The sequence below is a fragment of the Poecilia reticulata genome, linkage group LG2 (assembly GCF_000633615.1).
Source record: "Poecilia reticulata strain Guanapo linkage group LG2, Guppy_female_1.0+MT, whole genome shotgun sequence".
Taxonomy (NCBI): domain Eukaryota; kingdom Metazoa; phylum Chordata; class Actinopteri; order Cyprinodontiformes; family Poeciliidae; genus Poecilia; species Poecilia reticulata.
This window is the reverse complement of record NC_024332.1, coordinates 34,477,044-34,499,282: the sequence shown is the minus strand read 5'-3', so window position 1 is coordinate 34,499,282 and position 22,239 is coordinate 34,477,044. Positions and strand designations below refer to the sequence as shown.

Here is a 22,239-nt window from a genome sequence, read left to right as displayed (position 1 = left end):
ATGAAAAAACACACAGTCCTGTTGGCTCATGGTTGTAGGAGAGGAAGAATAGGGAGATACCAGTGCTTAATGGTTTTGTAATGCTCTCTGAGTTCAAGGGCATTACTCACTGGTTCGTTCTTCCATTCCATTTCATTACAAGCCAGTCCGGGCTTCTATCTCGTCCTCCTTGCTAATTGCCCTCCTCAACCTCCCACCATGAACAAAAAAGGGGGAAGCAATTTTATGCAGCACATTGCAATCAATAGCAATTAGGCGTGTCCCTTACTAATCCCGCTGAAAATGGTATCTTGGGAAATGGCCAGCAGAGGGTATTTAAAGTGCACATACCTGAACGTCTTTTTGAGTGCCAGGGCTTTATTTTCCTGTTCTACACATAACTTTGACTTTCTGTCCGGTTTTTGGGGACCTATTGTTTATTATATACTAAGCAGACATTCTCAATTAGATAATTATCTCTTTCTCCTATATTCATTTGCAATAAAAAAAATTTAAAAATCACATAAAAAAAATAAATAAATAAATAAAATGCACACACACACATGCACAACATTGATTTCACATGGCAACAAACAAAACAGCCTGCAGAGTAGAATTTTGAGCAACAGATGAAAGTGCTCGAATTGAACTGCAGCTCGACGGGCGCTGATGCCGAGCCTGTGCCGGAGTGTTGTTGTCAAGAGGTGGCAAATTATGATCTAATTCAATCCAATTTCAGCCGATCTAACTGCAGACCTCAACCCAGATCCACGGACTTTCTCTGCAGGGTGGTTCAGCTCACAAGGCAGCTTGGAGCACCGGACAGAAACTTTACATCAAGACTGCTGATTTATTGTTATCGTTTCACCACCTCCTCAGGATCAGATCTGAATGTCTAACCTCTTTAGAGTTAACAGGTGAGAAGAAAAAAAAATACCAGAGAGAGCCTATGTTAGAGGGATTAATGTATCTAGTGTGGCCTGGATATATTGTACTTTGTCTTTGAGGAAAAACTATTTATCCTTCAGCTGCTGTGAGCACTGCCTAGAAAGTTTTTTTGGGGAGAGGGGGTTTTACGGCATTTCAGGCATACTATATGGAGAAGCTGGTTGCCTGTGACGATGCAAATTTCCTCAAGGAAACAAGCTGTGATTAACTTTATTAACTCAAGACTCCATACAACATCAAAGTGCATGTTGGTGTAAAGTTCCAAGTACGTTTGATCTTCAACCATTTGGATTATTTGTGGTTGTGTGTTGGGGATGGTGTTTCAGCAAGTATGGATAACTGTGTATGATTAGTGGGTGTACGTATGAGAGTGGGTTTGTCACAGTGGGGTGAATGATAGAAGCCCTGCAACACACGGCTTCCAAGAAAGAGCAATGGAGGACAGGTGGACGGCCGCCTCAGGCACTGAGACACAAGGCACCACCCCAGGGTAGCCATACACCCTGCACAGAGGCAGGTCATCAGTGAAGGACAGGAACAGCTGACCGCAGGCCAAAGAAGCACAGAATGGTGGGCCCTGGAACCCAGCACCAACTCCCACTGGCCCAGGACCCACAACAAACCCCAGCGGCAAGACTTCACACCAAACAGGGACGACACATCCCTTGTAGCCGTTGGTCACACAACAGGCTCAGCAGCCAACAGCCTTAATTTCCGCCTACAACACCACAACAAAATGGCCATCTGTTCTACAGCCATTAAGATATAAAGCAAACATCAACATTATAGCAGCAGCGGAAGCTCAAAAAATGCAACAGGAGCATCATGATAATCTTTAGGAGGAATCCTAGAAATACAGCATTAGCATTATGCTAACAGGAGCAAAGTTCTATGAACGGCAAAGGACAATTGGAATCAGCTGGTGAACAGAAAATGCAAACAGGGAAAGAGCAAAGCAATATTGTAGCTAAGAACAAAAAAACTTGCTGAACAACAGAAATAGTTTACCTGCCATCTGGAAAATCCTCCATAATCAAGATGGAGAATTCAATTCGTTCTAAGCTTCCGACTGGCTGTTGCTCTTCTCGCCAACATCAACTTCTTTCCCATAGACCCAAAACTTTCACACATTTTCAGCGCATCATAAATGTTACTTTCAGTGATGCTGATTCTCCAAATATTGTTTTAATTTTCCCCAGCAACCTTATAAAACTGGTTATTTCATTTCAGAGGCGCTGTAGTCTAGCGCTACGGAAGAGTTATGAAAGATGTCTGTGGGCGAAAATTTACTGTCGAGTCAGCAGGTGATGGAAATTTGTAAACAGTTCAAATTGTTTTAGGTTGGAACACACTATAAAATAAAATTGTCATTTATTTATACATAATCTGCCTTTCACATATGAGGACAGCGCCTCCTATGGACCAGCCGCCACTAGAACTGCCACGTCCCCCAAGTCCAGTCTAAAAAAGGGGGAACAGCTAACCAACAGGCCTCTTTTCCTGCTTTCACTCACACAAACATAGTGCCAAAAAATGCCAGTTGATGAGAAATCAACAAAACTGTCAGGTCAGGGGGTGAGTACCCCTAGCGTGCCATTAATGGTCTTTCAGCCAAACATTCATTTTAGATTTATCAGAATCAAAAATTTAGATCCTTCGTTTCTCCTTGAATATAACGGTGAACTGGCTTAAATGATGGTTTTGGTGTAATGTCTTCTTTATCTGTGAGGGGTCTCTCAGCTTATGTCAGTACTAGACTTGTTTTATGATGGATAATGATACTTTTTTACTAGCTGGGAGGCACCTTTAAATCTCTGGGACACAGAGCCCTTTTCCTTCCTGAAGGCTGGACATTCCCAGTGTTTACACTTGCAAATAATTGAACATGATAAATGTGGCACCTGCAGGCATGTGGACATCATAAGTGGCGTTAAACAATAAACATTGACTGACTTGTTAAGAAAAACTATATTTTAAGTAAATATGGTTTCAATCCAACAAACTTAAATATTGAAATTTTATTTCAATAACTAATTTCACAGACTGCATACATTAGACTGGTGTTTTAAAGCCGTCATTTCTGGTCATATTTCTTGTTTCCAGGTACCCAAGCAAATGACAGATAAACAGAGAATTGTTTTGCCTTATGACAAACTAAGAACCAATCCCTTTTTGTTGACGTAGCTCTAATCATACAAATAAATTCCTGAATTTGACCTTTTTAGATTTCTTTCCTTTATTAGTTTAGGAGTCCAAAAATCATTACACTTCTACTAGCAGTCTCTACATAATAAAAAAAACAAACAAATATAATATACTGAAGAATATTTTTAATTCAGAGAAACATACAATTACACAAACTACTCCACAGAAACTATATAAACTAATTTTCTGAAAACACAAACTTATTGGCTGGATTATTTTTTTTTTCCAATTTCCATTGTAGTCATTTCAGTCTTATGAGGCACTGAAAGCAAACATTAGTTAATAATACAAGTCTAAAAAGAACTTTATTAGAATCCGTGTCATTTTAAACACTTACAGGATCATAAAATTATACATAATTATTTTAGTTTCCAAAGGAATTAGTTATCTGTGATAGAAAACAACCAATGTACCACAAGTTAAAAAGCATTCAGAGTGATTAAAATCTAGAGAAATGTTATTCATACTGAATAAAAAAGGAAGAAAAACAGATAGTAATTTAATGCTCAGGCACAGGGAGGAGGCTGAAGGCTGCAATGCAGTCGATGATCCAGGTTGAGGGAGCGGACCACACTTTCCCTCGCCTGACAACCGCCGGCTTGTAGGTTCCCTGTGGGTCGTAGATGATGTACTGGGTGCAGAGCGCCTGGTCAGAGCCTGGCTCTGCATGGTAGGCTGCTGCATTCAGAGTCTGTGTAACGTCGCTGTCCGGCTTTGGCTGCCGGCTCAGAAGTTGGCCGCCTCCTTCTCGCAACAGCTTGGCGAGCTCGGTTTTGGTCGTCCCCTTAAAGGAGCCGAGGAGGAAGAAGAAACAGCCATCGAAAAGCGGTGGAAGCTGGAGAAACAAAACTCTAGTTAAATGTGTCATTTAGGTTTTTGTCATGCTTGGATGGCTCCTGATTCCAGATGAATAATTATTATTCCATCAAAATCGTAGCTCAGAAGACATGAAACACAAACAGATAAAACAGATCTGAGGCTCTTGTGTTCTCAAGGCAAAATAATTCTCCAAAAGATTGAATTAAATCTCTATGAAATTCGTAAATGCTATCAAATTTACTGTACAAGTGCTTAACTTAGACACTTTGCCAATAAGAGATTTTCAAAAATCTCACCTTCAAAAGAAACTAACTAGTGTTGCTGTTTAAAGTGGCACTGAATTAGAGAACTGTTCACAGAGTATAGCATTTCAAGTAATGATGTTCTATAATTATACTTTAAATGAAGTTCCCTTTTTTATAACAAGTGCACGAGTGTCTTTATTACCATTTACGGTACCACATTAAAAGTTAGAATTTTTTGTCCTTTCAGCAAAAAAGAATAAAAAAGAGAAAAGCACTGTCCTATCATTTGTAAAGCAAATAGCTTCTCATACTGACATTGTCCAACGACAATACTATCCATCCATCCATCCATCCATCCATCCATCCATCCATCTTCTTCCGCTTATCTGGGGTCGGATCGCGGGCGCAGCAGCTTCAGAAGGGAGGCCCAGACTTCCCTCTCCCCAGCCACTTCTTCCAGYTCCTCCGGGGGAAACCCAAGGCGTTCCCAGGCCAGCCGAGAGACATAGTCGCTCCAGCGTGTCCTGGGTCTTCCCTGAGGCCTCCTCCCGGTGGGACGTGCCCAGAACACCTCACCAGGGAGGCGTCCAGGAGGCATCCTGACCAGATGCCTGAGCCACCTCACCTGTCTTAACTTCTCTTTGCTTTATGTGCTTTATGTGGCAGGAAATATACAAACTCAATGTGCAGATTAAAATGTTAAATAATTAAATTTCAACCAAGATGTTTATTTCTGAGGGGAGATGAGACAGACATACCTCAAAAGAAAAATGAACAATTTAAAAGGATTATTTCAAGGGATTATTAACAAAATGATTTATCTGTTTGAATTTACATTGTATTAAAAATGACGTGAAATAAATAGGAGCACTCTGTTGGCATTTCAGCAATCACACCCTTCTGGCATGTTGCTGACCAGCTTTTTGCTCTTTTCACTGGTATTTTTGACAATTAATATTGGGCGATGAGCTCCAGCTCTGAGGTTGGAAGGCCCCTCTTGTTATCAACTAATTCTTTAGCTTCATCCACATATTCTTTAATCAGAAAGTCAGGATTCCCAAGGCGTTCCCAGGCCAGCCGAGAGACATAGTCCCTCCAGCATGTTCTGGGTCTTCCCCGAGGCCTCCTCCCGGTGGGACGTGCCTGAAACACATCACCAGGAGGCATCCTGACCAGATGCCCGAGYCACCTCAACTGGCTCCTCTCGACGTGGAGGAGCAGCGGTTCTACTCTGAGTCCCTTCCGGATGACCAAGCTTCTCACCCTATCTCTAAGGGAGAGCCCAGCCACCCTGCAGGGGAAACCCATTTCGGCCGCTTGTATCCGTGATCTCGTTCTTTCGGTCATGACCAAAATCTCATGACAATAGATGAGGGTGGGAACGTAGATCGACTGGTAAATCGAGAGCTTCGCTTTTTGACTCAGTTCTCTCTTCACCACGACGGACCGGTACAGCGCCCGCTTCACGGCAGACGCTGCCCCAATCCACCTGTCAATCTCCCGCTCCCCTCTTCCCTCATTCGTGAACAAGATCCCCAGATACTTAAACTCCTCCACTTGAGGCAGGACGACCCCCYTGACCCGGAGAAGGCACTCTACCCTTGTCCGGCTCAAGACCATGGCCTCGGATTTGGAGGCACTGAGCCTCATCCCGGCCGCTTCACACTCGGCCACGAAACGCTCCAGTGAGAGCTGCAGATCACGGTCTGATGAAGCCAACACGACCACGTCATCCGCAAAAAGCAGAGATGCGATCCTAAGGCCACCAAAACGGATCCCCTCAACACCTCGGCTGCGCCTAGAAATTCTGTCCATGAAAGTAATGAACAGAATCCGTGACAAAGGGCAGCCTTGGCGGAGTCCAACTCTCACTGGAAACGAGCCCGACTTACTGCCGGCAATGCGGACCAGAGTCTGACACGACAATACTAATTTATATAAATTGTAGTTTTTCATTCTAAAACATCTCTCCCCCCCCACCCCGCAACATCAATCATCATCAATAAGCGAAAGCTACACTAAAATGTAATTCTGGTGGAAAATGGAGCCTCAAGGCAGAAAGTTCAGCTTTATTTTCTATCAAGCTCTCTCAATCCATCTGCTGTCTGGTGAGCAAGCAGCAATTTTCAAGCCTTGCAACAAATTCTTGTTTGGTCTGAGGTCATGACTCCGACTTGGCCAGAGCAAAGTGTTTGTCTCGCCATTTGAGGATAGTTTGAGCTGCTGCTTCAGCTCTTTTTATTTTAACCTCTCCAAATCAGACAAAAAGAAAAACCCGAAAGCTGCTTTGGAGGCATAACTACGTGTATCACATTCAATATATTAAACCTAAACATGCCTCTGTTTATTTTATTTACTGTATTTGTGTGTTTAAAGTTTACCAAACTACATCTGTTGATGCGACTGCGCTGAGGGCCTTCTCCCGCTTCATGCTCAGCTTCAGGCAGCCACTTTCCCGCCTGCAGACATGCTTTTACCCCTGCCGACAAACAGATAAAGCAAACAAAATTAAGCTTGCAGCTGATTATGCTGACATGAAAGATTGCGACAAGTTGAGAGGCTCGTTTACTGTTACAAGCTAGAAGATTTCAAGGATTGCTAAAGCTGAAGTTGTTGACAGAGAGATGCTCCCAGAGTTACGGAGTTAACGAAGCAACCATCATTGTAAATATTAGACAAAACTTGACACTTGAACACAGTCCAACTGAAACTGTGACGGCCAGTAAGATAAGAAAATGTACATTTTTTAAAAGAGTAGAATACAAATGTCCCACAGTGGCTGGAGAAATGTTTGTGTTACAGCAGCAAGTTATTATAAAAATGGGATTAAACAATTTGTATGCATATCAAGAGATGATGCACGAAAAAAAAAAAAAACAAAAAAAAACAACCCATGAATCAAAGTTGTCTGTTGATGGCTATCATGTTGTAGGAATTGTGAGATGGATGTAATGTTTTTCATAACTTCTTTTAAAAACGCATCACAAGCATTACATGGTATGGATACACATGATATGGATCAGAATTTCAGACAAATCCAAATGTAGAATGTCCTAAAAAATACTTTCATCCATAAATATAGAGATATTACAACTTCATCACAGGCAATTAGACATATTTTAAATTCATATTTCCTCCCCTCTCAGTCAGGAGGATGGTGGGAGAGAGAAAAATCTTTAGACATCGCAGTTAGAGAACTTCAGCAAGTCACAATAATAACCATTATTGGTTATCTACTAACAATCTATAAACAATTGTTTAGAAAGCAAAAAAAAAAGGGAAAGCCTGTTCTCTTAATGCCCTCAAACGTAAAAGTTTGCTAAACTCTACAGGGACTTTAACAGAAACCATGTTATTTACACTATGATTAGATTTTTCTGCAACTAATGTTCCAGGTCGTTCTCGCATAAAACTAAATGAGACATTAAATAGGAGGACAATTATGCCCATCGCTGGATACTCTGGAGGATGTCATAATGAAATCTTTAAAAAGCCAGGATATCTCCTATACATATGGCTCATGTAACAGTCAAAAATAAATAAATAAATAAATCAATGACAGTAAGTTTGTTAAAGTCAAATTTGATACCTTCACCAAGTAAAAGTACTCAAGGATTAGATTTTTCCCAATTGCTACATCTTTAACATGGGCAAATAAATAATTTTCATTGATGTCTGAAGGAATGATGAATGACTCTTAATGTTAACATTTTACAGATGGAAACTTTGGAACAAAGAAAATGCCATGAGCATTTAAGCACAAAGGTTCTTCATTCACATATTACAAGGTGTTGATGGTAGCTATGCTAGGGGGAGGTTGTGTGTTTCATATATCTGTTGCTCTATGACTCACTGCTTTTTATTAAATCGCTAACAAAACAGAACCGTTCTCTAACCGTCCACATTTACGTCTATTCCTGAAAATTAATTCATAGTTTACGACTCAGTGACGGAAACAATTCTAATCAGCATTGTATCCATGGAAACACTTGCCCGGCATATACGTTTCACCTCACAACCACCTCCACAATTATTCGACAGCATCTTTATTTTCTGGAACGTTTCTCCCAGCTGTTCGACAAAATGAGAAAATTAGTGCAAATGTGTGCAAGCGAAAGACCCTGCCACAATAAAGCAAATTACATACATTCATACATGCATATCTGTAGGAAGCGGTAAATGGTGTGGCACTGTGATTACATTTCTTCAACCCACTTAATTATAGCTTTGTTTCCTGCAGGGGAGCTGGGCTAAAGAAAAGGAGCAGAGATACTGAGGTTAATCGCTGCGGACGATTGTGCTTAGTGCTGAGGACTTATTAGCATATTTATTTATGTTCAGTTCAACTTCTAACCTCCAACCTTTGTGAGTCACTGAATGAGTGAGTGGCAAGATAAATGCTCCCCACTGATTAAACATTAAACCAACGCCAGCTCATTATGACACGTGGATCAGGTCAGGAGGAGTTTAATCCTCAAACAAAATGACCTTGAAGAGACGCCCTGAGGTGCAATATGGGCAATTACGAGTAACAAGAAGACACAGAACTTTAGTAATTAAAAAAAACTCTAGTCATGAGTATGTGGTTAAATACACATGTCCAAACCAAACTTTAAAAAATATATTCAAAAACATGAATTTGGTTCACAAATTAAAATTTCAGGTCAACTTTCTATATTCCACACAAGCTTAAAATTACACACCACAGAAGAAATCTACACATGCATCTTCACTAAGCATTCAATTCAATTATTAGTGTCTTGAGTAGCCTGGTGTAGAAATCAATGCAAAGACAAAGAATGAAAAAACAACAAACAAGTACGACATCATTTGACAGATGTTACATAAATTAGTTTGCCAAATAGAGCTTGCTTAGTGTATTTTTAAAAATGATAACGTTATTAAGAAACACAGGACTTCTTTAGTTTCGACAACTCGACTATCTGGGATAACAAAAATACATTTCCGAACAGCCGTACTGGCCTTTTCTGCATGTAGGAGCAGTCTTCCTTTCAGCCTGCTGACTGGCAGTGCACTGCAACACGTGGAGGAGGGACAGTTCTGTTTATCTTGTTAAAAAGGGCTTTAAACTGGGGGAACAGTATGATATAAAACTGAAATGTCCTTGTAAGTGCAATTTTTTTTAAAGCTTTGGTATATCCTCATATTAAACAATCCAATGCTAATTTGCCACCAATTTTTAATAAATACCTCTGAACAGTTTGCAGAGAAACCGTTTTTTATTTGACTGGTTTGTGGCCCATAAGTTTCTCACATAATTGTAATTCTCTCTTCAGAATCTGTGGAGATTATTCAAATTAGTTAGTTTCCTGGCCCCAACTTTTAGAGATGAGATTAAAAAAAAAGCAGAAGAATACCCAAGTTCTATAAACAGATGGACAATAAAATTATGACACCATCACATTTACCCCCAAGACAACAATCCTAAACCCAAATTTAAACCATTTTGTAACAGAAAAAGCTGACTAAAATCAAACTAACATAAATTCAGAGGTGGTTACTCCCAGATTTTCTACACTGCAGCCTGCAGCATCTAAACAACACAAATAAACCATATCCAATCTCATTCCCTAAACATGAGGGACTGAATGGGCTCAAGTTCACACACAAAGACACATCTGAGTCATCTGCATTCTGAACACAGTCCCAGAGAGAGGAGACCCGAGTCCAGTTCCTGGCAGTCATGCCTCTGGCAGGGTCATATGTTTCACAGAGGCTTGACCCTTGTTCAGCCTCTCACTGCAGGCTAAAAAAGGAAAGGTGGAACTTGTGAACTGAAAGGAATGCCCTTTCTCTGGCAACATGACAGCAACAGCAACAAAACATTCAGGTTAATGATCATAACTTCATTTTAAGTAACGGTCCGATCTTTCAATTCTGAGATTGGTAACGAAGGCTCTTTGGACATGCAAAGGAAAATCTGCTGCTTTATGTGACTCGACTGTCAGAACAGTGATCGGTTGGTCACAAACCAAAAAAATATGATATATTTCTTCCCTAAACAGTGAATGGATAACAACTGCAAACTATTAGGGCAACATGATGGCAGTTCGGAAATGTCTTCCACTAAAATGTAGAAGAAAATTTACGAGATAAACCATTTAATCAAGTTGTGTTTTTGTATTTGATTCGATGCATAAATTAGTACAATATTGTAATTACCAAATTTTATGTTGGATTCAAAACTACTACCTCTATCAAAGAAATCCTACAAATGTTTTTATTTTTTTCTCTCTCTTATGAGTCTGATTGTTGGGGGAAAAAAAAAATCAAGGAATTGGTGGAAATCAAAATCTACAACTGAGACGTAAAAGAAAACTAGGAATCACTATCAGCAAGAAAAAGCCTGACCTATTTATAATTTTGAACAGATCTTGTACTAAAAGCTGAATTCTTGTTATTCTATTTCTATTATATTTTACAGCATGTAAAAGAGAAAAGAGTTAATGAGCTTTAATCTGTCATAAATAAATGTAAAATGTTGTTAAATATTTTTTGGGATACTTGATATACAAACATACGCACACTGCAAATCTATATGCATATATCTATGTAGATAAAAAATGTAGAAAAAATCTAGAAAATCTATGTAGATACTAATCTCCACACACACACATATACACACACACACAAACATACACATCTATATCTATCTAAATTTCAGTGAATACAAAATCTTTACGTGGTAAACCTCTAATCCTCAGTCAGTATAAAGTATGTAAATAACAAGCTGTACCTGTATTGATGCAAAGTGAACCATCATTACACAACATGTAACACCTTATATCCTAAATTTGTGGTGCAGTTTCCATTTCCTGTACAGGTGCAACTGTAACTGATAACGACAGTAGAAGATGTGTGACTCACCACACAGTGATGAGTCAGACACTTTGGGAAAGTGCCGTAATTGGAGCATGACAAGTAAAGAATTAGTTCAGAGCAGAAACTTCAGATGGATAATGTGTTGCGGTTGGTAAATCCATGTTTTGATCCTTACAAAGGTCAGCAATAAAATACTTTAAACGGGCAAATACGTTAATATACAACATGTTAATTAGCATTTTGTTTCCTATGTTACTTACGTCAAATTAGTTTGTTTCTATCTTGCATTTTAAGAAATAAACTTAAGTTAAATAAAAATGCATGGTTTTATTTTTACATTGAAGCATAAAAGAATAACATTTTTAACTTGTGAAAAATCTATTTAATAGTTTACCCCCCACCACTCAACCAAAAGGAGAATCTTCTTAAGACAGGATGAAAATGTTAATCCTGCTTCCCTAAAACAACAGCAGCCGCGCTACAAAACATAATTCTAACAAAAGAGGTAATCCAGGCCTTGGCCTAGATGACAGCGATGGCACACAAGGCCAGGTGACAGTGAGAAGTCACACATACACCCGGACAGAAACAGAGAAGATGCCACAGTGACTGTCATGAGGGAGTGAAGATGTGTCAAGTGTTCAGCCAGCGTGGAGGAAAAAAGAAAACAAAAGGAAAGGGCTGAATGTGGTCCAAACGCACAAAATATTACAGGAACACACATCTAGAGTGGAACTGGCAGGCAGCAGCACTCCTAGCATTGTGCTCAACACGCACGCACACACCGACAGTGAAGTGATGCTACTGACAAATACAGCAGCAAAGGGCACGCCAAGGTGCCAGAAAACTCTTTGACAGCTAGTCTCTTTTTTCCTTTGCTGGAAGCCGGCTTACTCAGAATTTCTGCTTGTTAACTCGATTCTGGGATGGCAGGGGGGTTTGGGGGACTAGCTGAGAATAGCAAAGCTGGTTTTCGGATTACCAAATCGAGAGGAGACAAAGTGACTAGGCCATCATTTAATTGCCATCGATATTGAAGACTTCTGGGGTAATCATTAACCAAATTCTATCCCCCAGTCATCCACCTGCCTCATCTGGCTGTCAGACGTGGAAGCAGGTGAGTGCACACACCACAGGAGGCACAAACTATTGATCTGAAAATTGCCTGTTGCAACATTTTTCTTTGAATGTTTCCCAGAGCAGTGCGTGTTCTGCATTTAGAAATCCTAACTCCACACAAGCAGTCTGATTTCAACGGCTTGCAGAGAGTACAAAGTTTGACGACTTGCTCTAGATTTCTTCGGCATTGAGGAGAACTAACATCTTGTAGTAGGCAGCCTCAAAAGTAAACTCGGTGTTGCTTAAAGTATAGCCCTGAAATAAGAAGAGAGCAATTCGGATGTTGCCTAGGACATAGCGGGAAATGATGAATGTAGAAATCCATTGGTCAAGCGGCACAATCCACTTGGCACATACTGTATACTGTTTAAGAAGCTCAGACTTTAAGTCACATAAGAATATCGCTTTCTTCGTCCACAACATCATAAGAACTAAAACAATCCAAAGTTATAAATTATATTTTCTGTTCTTTTACACTTCGATCCACGTGCTTTAAAATTCTAACGGCAGCTTTGACCCAGTTTTGCAATTAACACAGTAATTCAATTAATATTTTTTATTATGTTTCTGTTTCATAACATATTTATAGCACCTACTATTTTTCTTTTACCCATGAGAAATGATGCATAATCTTAAACCCCCTCATTAAGAAATTACTTCAGTGGCATAATATAATGCTGATGTTTTTTATTTTTAGAAAACAACTCAACCTTTAAGTTTTAGGACATGTTTGCAATAAAAAACACATTCAGAGAAAATTGTACCAAAATCACTGTTTCCACAATTATTGGCACCACAGCACCTTCACATGGTCCGAGTGCTCCACAAACTGAGTCACCCCTCACTTTTTGGTAGAACAACTTTTAAAAGATTTAAATTTCTTTCAGCTGTTCAATATAGAATAAAAAGACAACTTACTATTAAAGTAACATAGATGCCTGTTGACCGCTGTGTGCTAGGAAATACAGCTATAACTCAGGCGGTATCTATATCATAAAAACATTAGTTTTTACTGGGATTTTGAGCAAGATAATGAGCCAGGTTGTATGGTCAAATCAAATCAACACAGAACAGATTCATCAGGGGCATTAAATTCCCAGCATAGTTGAATCTTCAGGCCTAAATATGACAGAAAAACTGGTGAGCTGAACTGAGGAGTGCAAAGGCAGTAAACCAGGACTCTCCGTGGTATAAACACATTTTGCAAACCATAATAGTCCGAGATTCCTCAGTGTGTGGCAACCCTGTGAAATGTTAAAGAAAAAGTGATTTTCTATTGCAAAAAGGGAGCTTTATCAGAAAAAAAAAAGATCAATGTTGTGCTGACCTTGCTCAGAAGAATTTATTTACATTTTTTTTTTATTTTCAGGCACCAAAAAGTCTGAAAAAAAAAACAAACTGCAATGGCACTGCCTTAGGATGACTGCGGTGAGAGGTTAGTTCACTTCCAGCAGTAGCTTTAACATCAAATTCAAAAAAAGGTGTCCACAGAGAATTGTTCCAGTCAGCAGCTCACTTCATACTTACAGCTGTATTTGACAACCCAGCAGCCAGCAAGAAGACCCAGGAGGGTGGAGTAGGTGGTGGGCATTTGTCCTTCTGGCACGACGACATGGCTCACTGAGAGAAGAAAACAAACATGAACAAAACCAAACTGAAGAGAGACACTTAAGGGAGTTGTGCTACAAACTTAAAATAACAGCAGTCTGTGCTTGACTTGATAGTTCCAGATCGTGTGACCAATGATAAGGTATAAAGAACAAAAAAATAAATAAGAGGCCATTAAGAAGCAGCTTAGTGTGCGTCTGACGTGGAGACATAGTACCTCGCTACTGTATATGTACTGGAACTTTTAACATGTTACGTTATAACGCACCAACATATTTTATTAGGATTTTATGTGACACATTAACAAGAAAGCAGGGTAATGAGACTTGGCTTTCACATTTCTGAGGAGATAAAAAAAAAAAAATAAATCAGAAAAGGAAATAAAATCCAGTTAAACAAGCTGCATTAAGAAGTCGTCTAATTAGTAAAAATAAAATAAATAGATTGAACTGCTTAATTTATCTAGGAGTTAATGCCGGTATTTTGTTATGTCCTTAGAAACTGCTATATTAGTAAACAAACAACATAATGAAGACCGGTAACACTTTATTTGAAGGGGGTGAATAAGACTGTCATGACACTGTCATAAACATAACATAACACCTGTCATAAACGTCAATAAGCCTTCATGAATATTTATGACTGTTGTCATAAAGCGTCATTCGTTAAATTATGTCACTTTTAATACAAAGTTGACATTATTCAAAATGTCTTTGTTATGACAACTTGACATTAACCAAGAAATCATTACTCTTTAAACTTTACCTTAAATAACATAAAGTTACCTAATTTTCAAAGTGCAATCAGTAATACTTTCATAACAAATATATATCAGTAATGATTTCTTGGTTAATGTCAAGTTGTCATAACAAAGACATTTTGAATAATGTCAACTTTGTATTAAAAGTGTCATAATTTACCGAATGACGCTTTATGACAACAGTCATAAATATTCATGAAGGCTTATTCATGTTCATGACAGATGTTATGTCATGTTTATGACAGATGTTATGTCATGTTTATGACAGATGTTATGTCATGTTTATGACAGTGTCATGTCAATCTTATTCACCCCCCTTAGGTTTAGGCTACAAAACAAAATCCCCAATCTTTGACCAGCTCATGGGATACTGATAAATCAATCAACCAAAAAATGAAAATGGTAACACATAACTGTAAACCTGTAAATAAACAGTTGCCCACCCAAACTGTGCAGAGATCCACAAGTCATGTGGGAGAATCGGTCACAGCACAAATATTAGGATGCATAAATCACTATTTTTTAAACAGAAGAATGGCCAGAAGAAAGCACTTGTTAAAGATAAGCCATTTTAAGTTCTTTTGCTGCTTGCTACAGACCATGAAGGGGAAACGGCAAGTGTGTTGAAAAAGTTGCTCAGGTCAGACGAGTCCAAAATTAAACTTTTTCATCTGCATGCAAAGTGCTTGTGGAGGAAAACTGTCACCTTGAACACAATGTCCTTCTGGCGAAACATGGAAGCAGTGTCATCCTTTATCAGGAACTAGGCCTGCACGATGGTCGATGCTGCAATATGCACGATGTTGCATATGATCACATGATTGGTTAACACTGTGGCAACCAGTTCAATTAACCCACATTTCCCACACTACCACCTATATTGTCTATCTTCACAATGTTTCCATCATCCCTTAAAAATCTTGGTCATGTCTAAATACGGACACTTGAGGTCTCTCAAGTGGCCAAATTGAGTATTGGCAAGCAGAGTTTTCATGCATTACACCTGAGATATTATAGTCCACAAAGCAGTGTATCCAACCAGTTCTTTGTGATTGCAACACAATAGGTCAGAACTAAATCTAAATGAGTCTGTGGGAAACTGATGTTGAAAGAAAAAAAAAAAAAGTCAAAAGTAAAGATCTCTAGATGTGCAAAGATGGAGGAATGCAAAAGTGTTGAAGCTGCATTTACAGCAAAAGGTGACGCACAAAGACATGGTGGTTCAGAAGAGCCAAGTTATAATGTTTGCCACTTTTATTTGAAGGTACTCCACTTTGTCCAACACTGCGAATGTTGTTAAGTATAATATGCAGGGCATAACATTAGCAATCATCAGATATGCACCCAGCAAAACAACATACTCTCATATCTCAGTTTTACATTTAGAGAAAATGTGGATCTCTGGCTGTTGAGGTGATTTCATTCACTCCATAATTTGTTACTTTATTTAAAAAAAATTTAAAAAGTGGAATTTGGGAAAATATAAAACAGATTTCATAAGATCTACCTAGCCACAATGGAGTTATACTTCTCACAGTGTTAATTTTCCAGCGTTTCTCACTTTGACTGAGTGACCAGGTAAACCTACTGTACGCCTGTCAAACTGCTGCTGACAGTGAAACAAAAACCAGAGCAGGGGTTTTTGCTATAAAAGGCAGGGTCACATAATTATAGGTTAATTAAAATTTAAATACAAGCTTATTGCCTCTTCATTCAATGAGTGAGCCGAGTTGACAAGTGCAGAACGAACATAATTATATCCCAGGGGTAAAATCCTTTTTTACATTTTGCATTGAAACTGCAGCATTCAGCTCAAAATGATAAAACCTTGAGAAAAAAAAAAAAAAAAGTCTGGAAGTACAAACAGTTACCCCTGCAGCCAGAGGGGGAGAAACAACAAGAAGCTCCTCTGCTTTTCATTAGTGTGAATTCATCTCTCTGACAGCACCTCCAAACATTTTATGAGGAACGATTTCAATTACTTCTGCTCTCCAGTGTTCTTCCAGCCATTACTATGCAACGGTGAAGGAGCTGCTGCATCACAATGATGTATACACCACTAAAAGCAGCTGTTTGCTACTGTTCAACCTTCATGAGTGATAATGCTCAGGTACTGACTCACAGCTTTTGCAGTACAAATGGATCTGTGTTTCTTAGTAAGGCGCATGGAGCAGAGCTGCGTGTGTGGGGAAAAAAAATAAATTTCACCAAACATTAGAACTGCAGTGTGAGACCGTCTCTTCATGATAGATTCCTCATTCTTCCAAAATGGGAAGCTGGGACAAAACTGCCCATTTATATAACAACTTCTGTGTATACCTCTAAGAATATCGGGCAAGAAAAGGTGTTTATGCAACAACAGCTGTATGAAGGGGCTGCAGTGAGAAAACTGACTGTTGACCAATCTTCACCTTGACCGACCGTCTTTTTATCTTTAGCAAATTCGCCACATGAGAGTTTAACTAGATGAATCTCTGCTGCAACACAGCTGATTCAAATGGTCCAATTACCTCCTCTGCATGTGATGCCTGCTAACGACCAATCAGGTTGGAAAACTGTTGCTCTGTGTTATCATTTGGATCCTGATGTAAAGAATATGTAATTTATGACTGCTCACGGCAGGAAGATGAGAAAAAAAATATTATGAATGCCGTTTCTTTTGTCCTATGCAATAGGTCCACAAGGGAGCTCAGAAAAAATAACAAAAATAGGAATCGGTATCAGAGGAAAAAAAATAGCTTTACAGTAAATGGAAATCGGCCACAAAATTCTGAAGGTGCATCTCCAATTTTTACATCTATTGTTTACTCCTGCAAATCTCAGTTGCTGAAAAGTTGTTAGAAAATAATGGTAGTCAAGCAGTGACAATTTTCAACGTAGAGGCAGAATTTCAAGTTTATTCCTGAAATAATGGATATCCAGGAGCAAAAGTTGGTAAGTAAGACAAAGGACCACTACCTGAGCCAGAAAAGGTATCAACGATCCTTCCTCCCAGTAGCACTCTCAGTTTGACTAGCTGACGCTGCTCTGGCGATGATAGCTTGCTGGCCAATAACATTAAAGTCTGATCCCTTCTCGCACTTTCACTCGACTAAAATGAGACATAAGAACACGGTTATACAGTCTCCGGGCACTTAATGCGAGAATATCAGCGCTTAAGGGTTGCCAAATGCAAGATGGAAAAAAGGATTATTCACTGATTTATGAGGACATACCGCAGAGATAGTGGCTGAGGGGCTATGAGATGTATGCGAATTAGCATATTGGGTTCCTTCTGCAGCTTTCTGGAAAATCGCCAGCATCTCCTGGCTCACTGCGTAATCTGCAGGACGCTTTCCATGTAGATTACTGCAAACAGGAAATAAAATTCACAGATAAAGCATGTCAGTGTTTCAAAGAATGTACCTCTGTGTGTTAATGAGTTTGTGAAGATGAGGATGAAAAAAAAACAAAACATAAAATTAAATAAAACACAACTAAAGCAAAAGCACACACGAAACTCATGTGGTTTAGTGCAATGGGATGTTCCATTCTGTACTCCGATATCTCATAAAGAATAACTTCTGATGTCAACTATAATAGTAACCACCAACAGAATTTTGTCGAGATTTGTATGTGTAAAAATGTTACATTTCAGAGTTTCTACAGATGTTTTCTGTATTTTACCAGTCAAATTTCCAGCTGATTTGTCAAATATTTCCCACCCCCACATTTTGGCCCTGCTCACATTAGAATCTTTAGTCCAAAGGACATCCTCTCAATAAGAAATTAATATTCTTCCAACATGTTATCACAATACTTGCAAATCTAAGTCACAATCTCTGGCCAAGCAGAACTGTAAAGTTCAATAATCCCGTGTTGAGGGAAAAGCAATCTGGCAAAAATCCCACCCGCCCAGTTCTATGAAGCTGTGATTATATGATTTTCCCTTGATGAAAAATAATCTTTGTCTCTCTTTAGTTTGATATGAGGTGAAACTGAGACAGAAATTCCAGTTTTATCAAAGATCAAAATTATTTTCTTTCCATTAATACAACACTTTACACAATCATTGCCAACCCTGGTAAGACTGTAATAAATCATCATGGACTCTTGTCTGCTCCTGATCAAAGTTCCCCAACAGCAAGTCTCACTCCCCTACTCAAAATGAATGATAGAAACATCCTTGTCAAACTTTGCTTTAGTTTTATTTTTTACTTTTTACTTGTTGACTTGTGTGGTGTTTCAGTTATTAAAACTGCTGCCTTACACCAAACTGAATTTGAATCCTGACTGGAGCCCTTCTTTACAGGGCGTACATGTTCTCATCATTTCCCTCCGACTTCTTCGCACGGTTACAAAACATCTGATATTTAGGGAAATGCATCTAAAAAAGAAGATCCCCATTTCTGTGGGGATTCAGCATATATTTTAAACCTGGTGCCCAGTAACCTTTTCAATACAGCGTGTGTAATGGAGGCTTAAAATCAAATCAAAAGCACCGCTATGCACAGACACTCAAAGATGATAAAAGTGCAACCATCTCCTGGTTACAAAGAGGATGTTGAAATGAAGTGCGAGTTTGAGAAAGCTGCCTGAAAGGTCACCTTGAGGAAGTGCAAAAGAGGGGGAAAAAAGGGATGAAGAGAGAGGATGGCAGGAAGAGAGGATACAAATAGAAGAACCGAGCCCAGCAGGTCGTCTCTAAAAGATTAGGCGTCAGCAAAGATAACACCTGGGGGACAATTAATAGGTCCACTGGTCCATAAAATATTTCATTTGGATTCATTCTCCCAGCCGAATACACACACAAATATAAACAAACAGAGAATGTCCCTGACACTTCAACATATGCATGCACACACACTGGTGTATGCATGTGAGGAGAATATGCAAAAATTTCAAGGGAAAGAGGGGAAAAACAAAATCATGGCGGAGGTAAAGTAATAAACACCGCCGGGCTCTGCTTCTGCTTGACCACAAGTTTGACTCTAGTGAGCATGAGCTGCAAAATGCATCAAAACTAGTCATTGCCACCATTTTGGGACTAGAGAAGCATTAAAACAATGCAATAACAATTATCGCAATCTAAACAGTCCTGATATTGCAATGGTGATATATTGTGCAGCACTATAATAGTTTCTTATGTGTTTATGTAGAAAGATTACAAGGATGTTTTCAGTTCCTCAATTCTTATGTCATCATGCAAACATTAGCATTTTTATTCCACACAATAAAATAAAACTAATGGCAAAAGATTTTCATTTTTCATTTTGACCTTCCATGTCAGTCGGCTTCAAACGGTATGCTGTATATTTTTCTACTCCTTCAACTGCATTTTCTCTCACACTAAACTTTTTTTTTTTGCTCTAAAACTAAAAAATAAATAAATAAAGCTATATGTAAACAAGGTTTTATAAGCTATCTTTTCTTCATAGTGCAAAAGGTTTTATGGCTCGTGTTAAAATTAACATTTAGGTGGAAGGAAAAAAAAATTACCATTTGAATTATAAAGACTGATGAGCCATGTTAGGCCTGCAATTTGCATCCTCCACAAAATGTCCTTTCCTCAACGCCTACGAGTTTGTGCATAGGTTAGACAAAAGACCACTGACTTTTACTGCATATATGATTTTTAAATTTAGTTCAAAATTAACAGAGGGTGTCTGGTCATTTCCAACAGTCTCCCTGCAGCGCCTTTGCTTAAGCCATTAGCAATATTTCAAATTTCAACAGAAAACAATTAGAGTTCGGCACATAGGAGCCAAAACTCTTCAGTCTGCACTTTGGCTCGGCAAGCAACTGCAGCAGACAGTATAGTTTATGGAGTATACTTCAAAGATTGGGAACATAATGACGCCCACTCTCTAAAAGTTGTCAGACCCGCATCATCTTAAAGGTGGCCTCTAAGGCTTTCCTGTAAACAAGCAAAGTTTCTGCTTACACTCAGTCTTTCTCACCAGGACACATTCTGTGAACCATTGAGGTTGACAAAAGCTGGAGAATATATTTGCCAGCTATAAAAACATGAGCACATTTTAATTAACACACTTACTTTCTTGTGCTTTCCTCAAAATGATAGCATTTTGTTTCTAATTTTGTAATGACGTGTTGACCTCATCTAACTGCGAGAACTGAATGCAGAGAATTAAATAGGCAACAAAGGCGCCAGTTAGTACACATGCATTCTAATTTAAACGTTAAATAATAACATTAAGAGCAAAAAAGCCTAACATGTCACTATGAGGTAATCAATGCAGCATTTTTTATAAACGTAAAAAACAAACAACTAGAAAATATAAAAGTTTCAAAAGAAAGAAAATTCACAATTACCTTCTATTTAATTGACATTGCTTGTTTGTTGCACGAGCATACATTTTGTAACTACACAGGTCCAGTTTATATGCTGTACATTTTAATGATGTACTGACTTGACATTAATTAACAGCCAAGTATAGATTGGAGGTTTTGAATTAGTGTATGGAGTCAGCATTAATCCTCTGCCAGCTGTCAACTCAAACATACTGAGTAACTTCTCATCTACTTACCGTCAATTTTTTTTACTTTAATCACACGGTAATAACCAGTGGCAGCAAACTGCCTTTTGCATGTTGAGTGTGTAATTTTCAGGCCACTTCTTTAACGTCCTAAAAGTTCAGCCGTGGTAATATTTGCACCTCCAGCACAGATGCAGAGCATTGTTTTGCATATCATGTGGCTGCCCAGGTGTATCAAATACATTCAGATTTAAAACCAAGACTCATGTCTAATACAAGGTTGATTATGCAAATAAAGTTTGTGCTGCTACAGCAAGCACAAACACACAAATCTGACTTTTCACCCACAAGAACTGTTTTCCCTCAAAATCCTTATAGAATATTCTAGACAGACCGTTTTATATTAGTCTTGATCTCTTATTATGTGCCAATGAGATCCTGAGTTGTCAAAATATCAATGTTTGCCTGACCCTGATGCTCAGACTCTTGTCAAAATATCTGACAATATGTTGAAGTATTTATTGTACATCTTAAAAATGTTCATAACTAAAACTTGAATATGAAAAAAGCTGAAAGAAAAAAGGAAAAGAAATGTATTCAATTTGACAGCCACACCCAGCCTCTAATCCAAAGTCTGTTTCTTATTAGTTCATGAAGTCATTGTGACAACTCTTTCCCCCAGACACTAACGGCTGAGTTCTGAGGCTCAAAGAAATAGAGAACGGGGGAAAAAAAAAACAAAAAAAAAACACACACCCATGAGAAGTCCTGCCTTGTTTGAGAAAACCGAACAGGTTTGGTAAAAACCATCCATCCATTTTCTTACACCCTTGTCCCTCAGTGGGGTCGGGAGGGTTGCTGGTGCCCATCTCCAGCTAGCGTACTGGGCGAGAGGCGGGGTCACCCTGGACAGGTCGCCAGTCTGTCGCAGGGCAACACAGACACACACAGGACACACAACCATGCACACACACACTCACACCAAGGGACAATTTGGAGAGGCCAATTAACCTGACAGTCATGTTTTTGGACTGTGGGAGGAAACCGGAGTACCTGGAGAAAACCCACGCATGCACAGGGGGAACATGCAAACTCCATGCAGAAAGACCAGGGCCGGGAATCGAACCCAGAACCTTCTTGCTGCAAGGCAACAGCTCTACTGTGCAGCCCTGGTAAAAACCAAATATGATGAATATTTGATTTTTATTTTATGCTTTGAGATGTCCATCCAGTTTAG

The 22,239-nt window shown here is 39.0% G+C and overlaps 1 protein-coding gene across 2 annotated transcripts in view; it reads right to left on the bottom strand.

The window, feature by feature from the left end:
• Positions 1–3,360: 3,360 nt before the first annotated feature.
• bard1 (BRCA1 associated RING domain 1) overlaps positions 3,361–22,239 on the bottom strand; it is a 28,479-nt gene continuing 9,600 nt past the window's right edge. The window contains exons 7-11 of one of the 2 annotated variants that reach the window (XM_017302353.1): positions 17,742–17,874; positions 17,482–17,617; positions 13,686–13,778; positions 6,578–6,675; positions 3,361–3,967 (exon numbers count right to left, since the gene is read on the bottom strand). In XM_017302353.1, coding sequence (XP_017157842.1) covers positions 3,632–3,967; positions 6,578–6,675; positions 13,686–13,778; positions 17,482–17,617; positions 17,742–17,874 — 796 coding nt within the window. In that variant the 3' untranslated portion in view covers positions 3,361–3,631. The remainder of the gene's footprint in view (positions 3,968–6,577; positions 6,676–13,685; positions 13,779–17,481; positions 17,618–17,741; positions 17,875–22,239) is intronic. The other variant, XM_008403882.2, reaches the window with a different exon arrangement.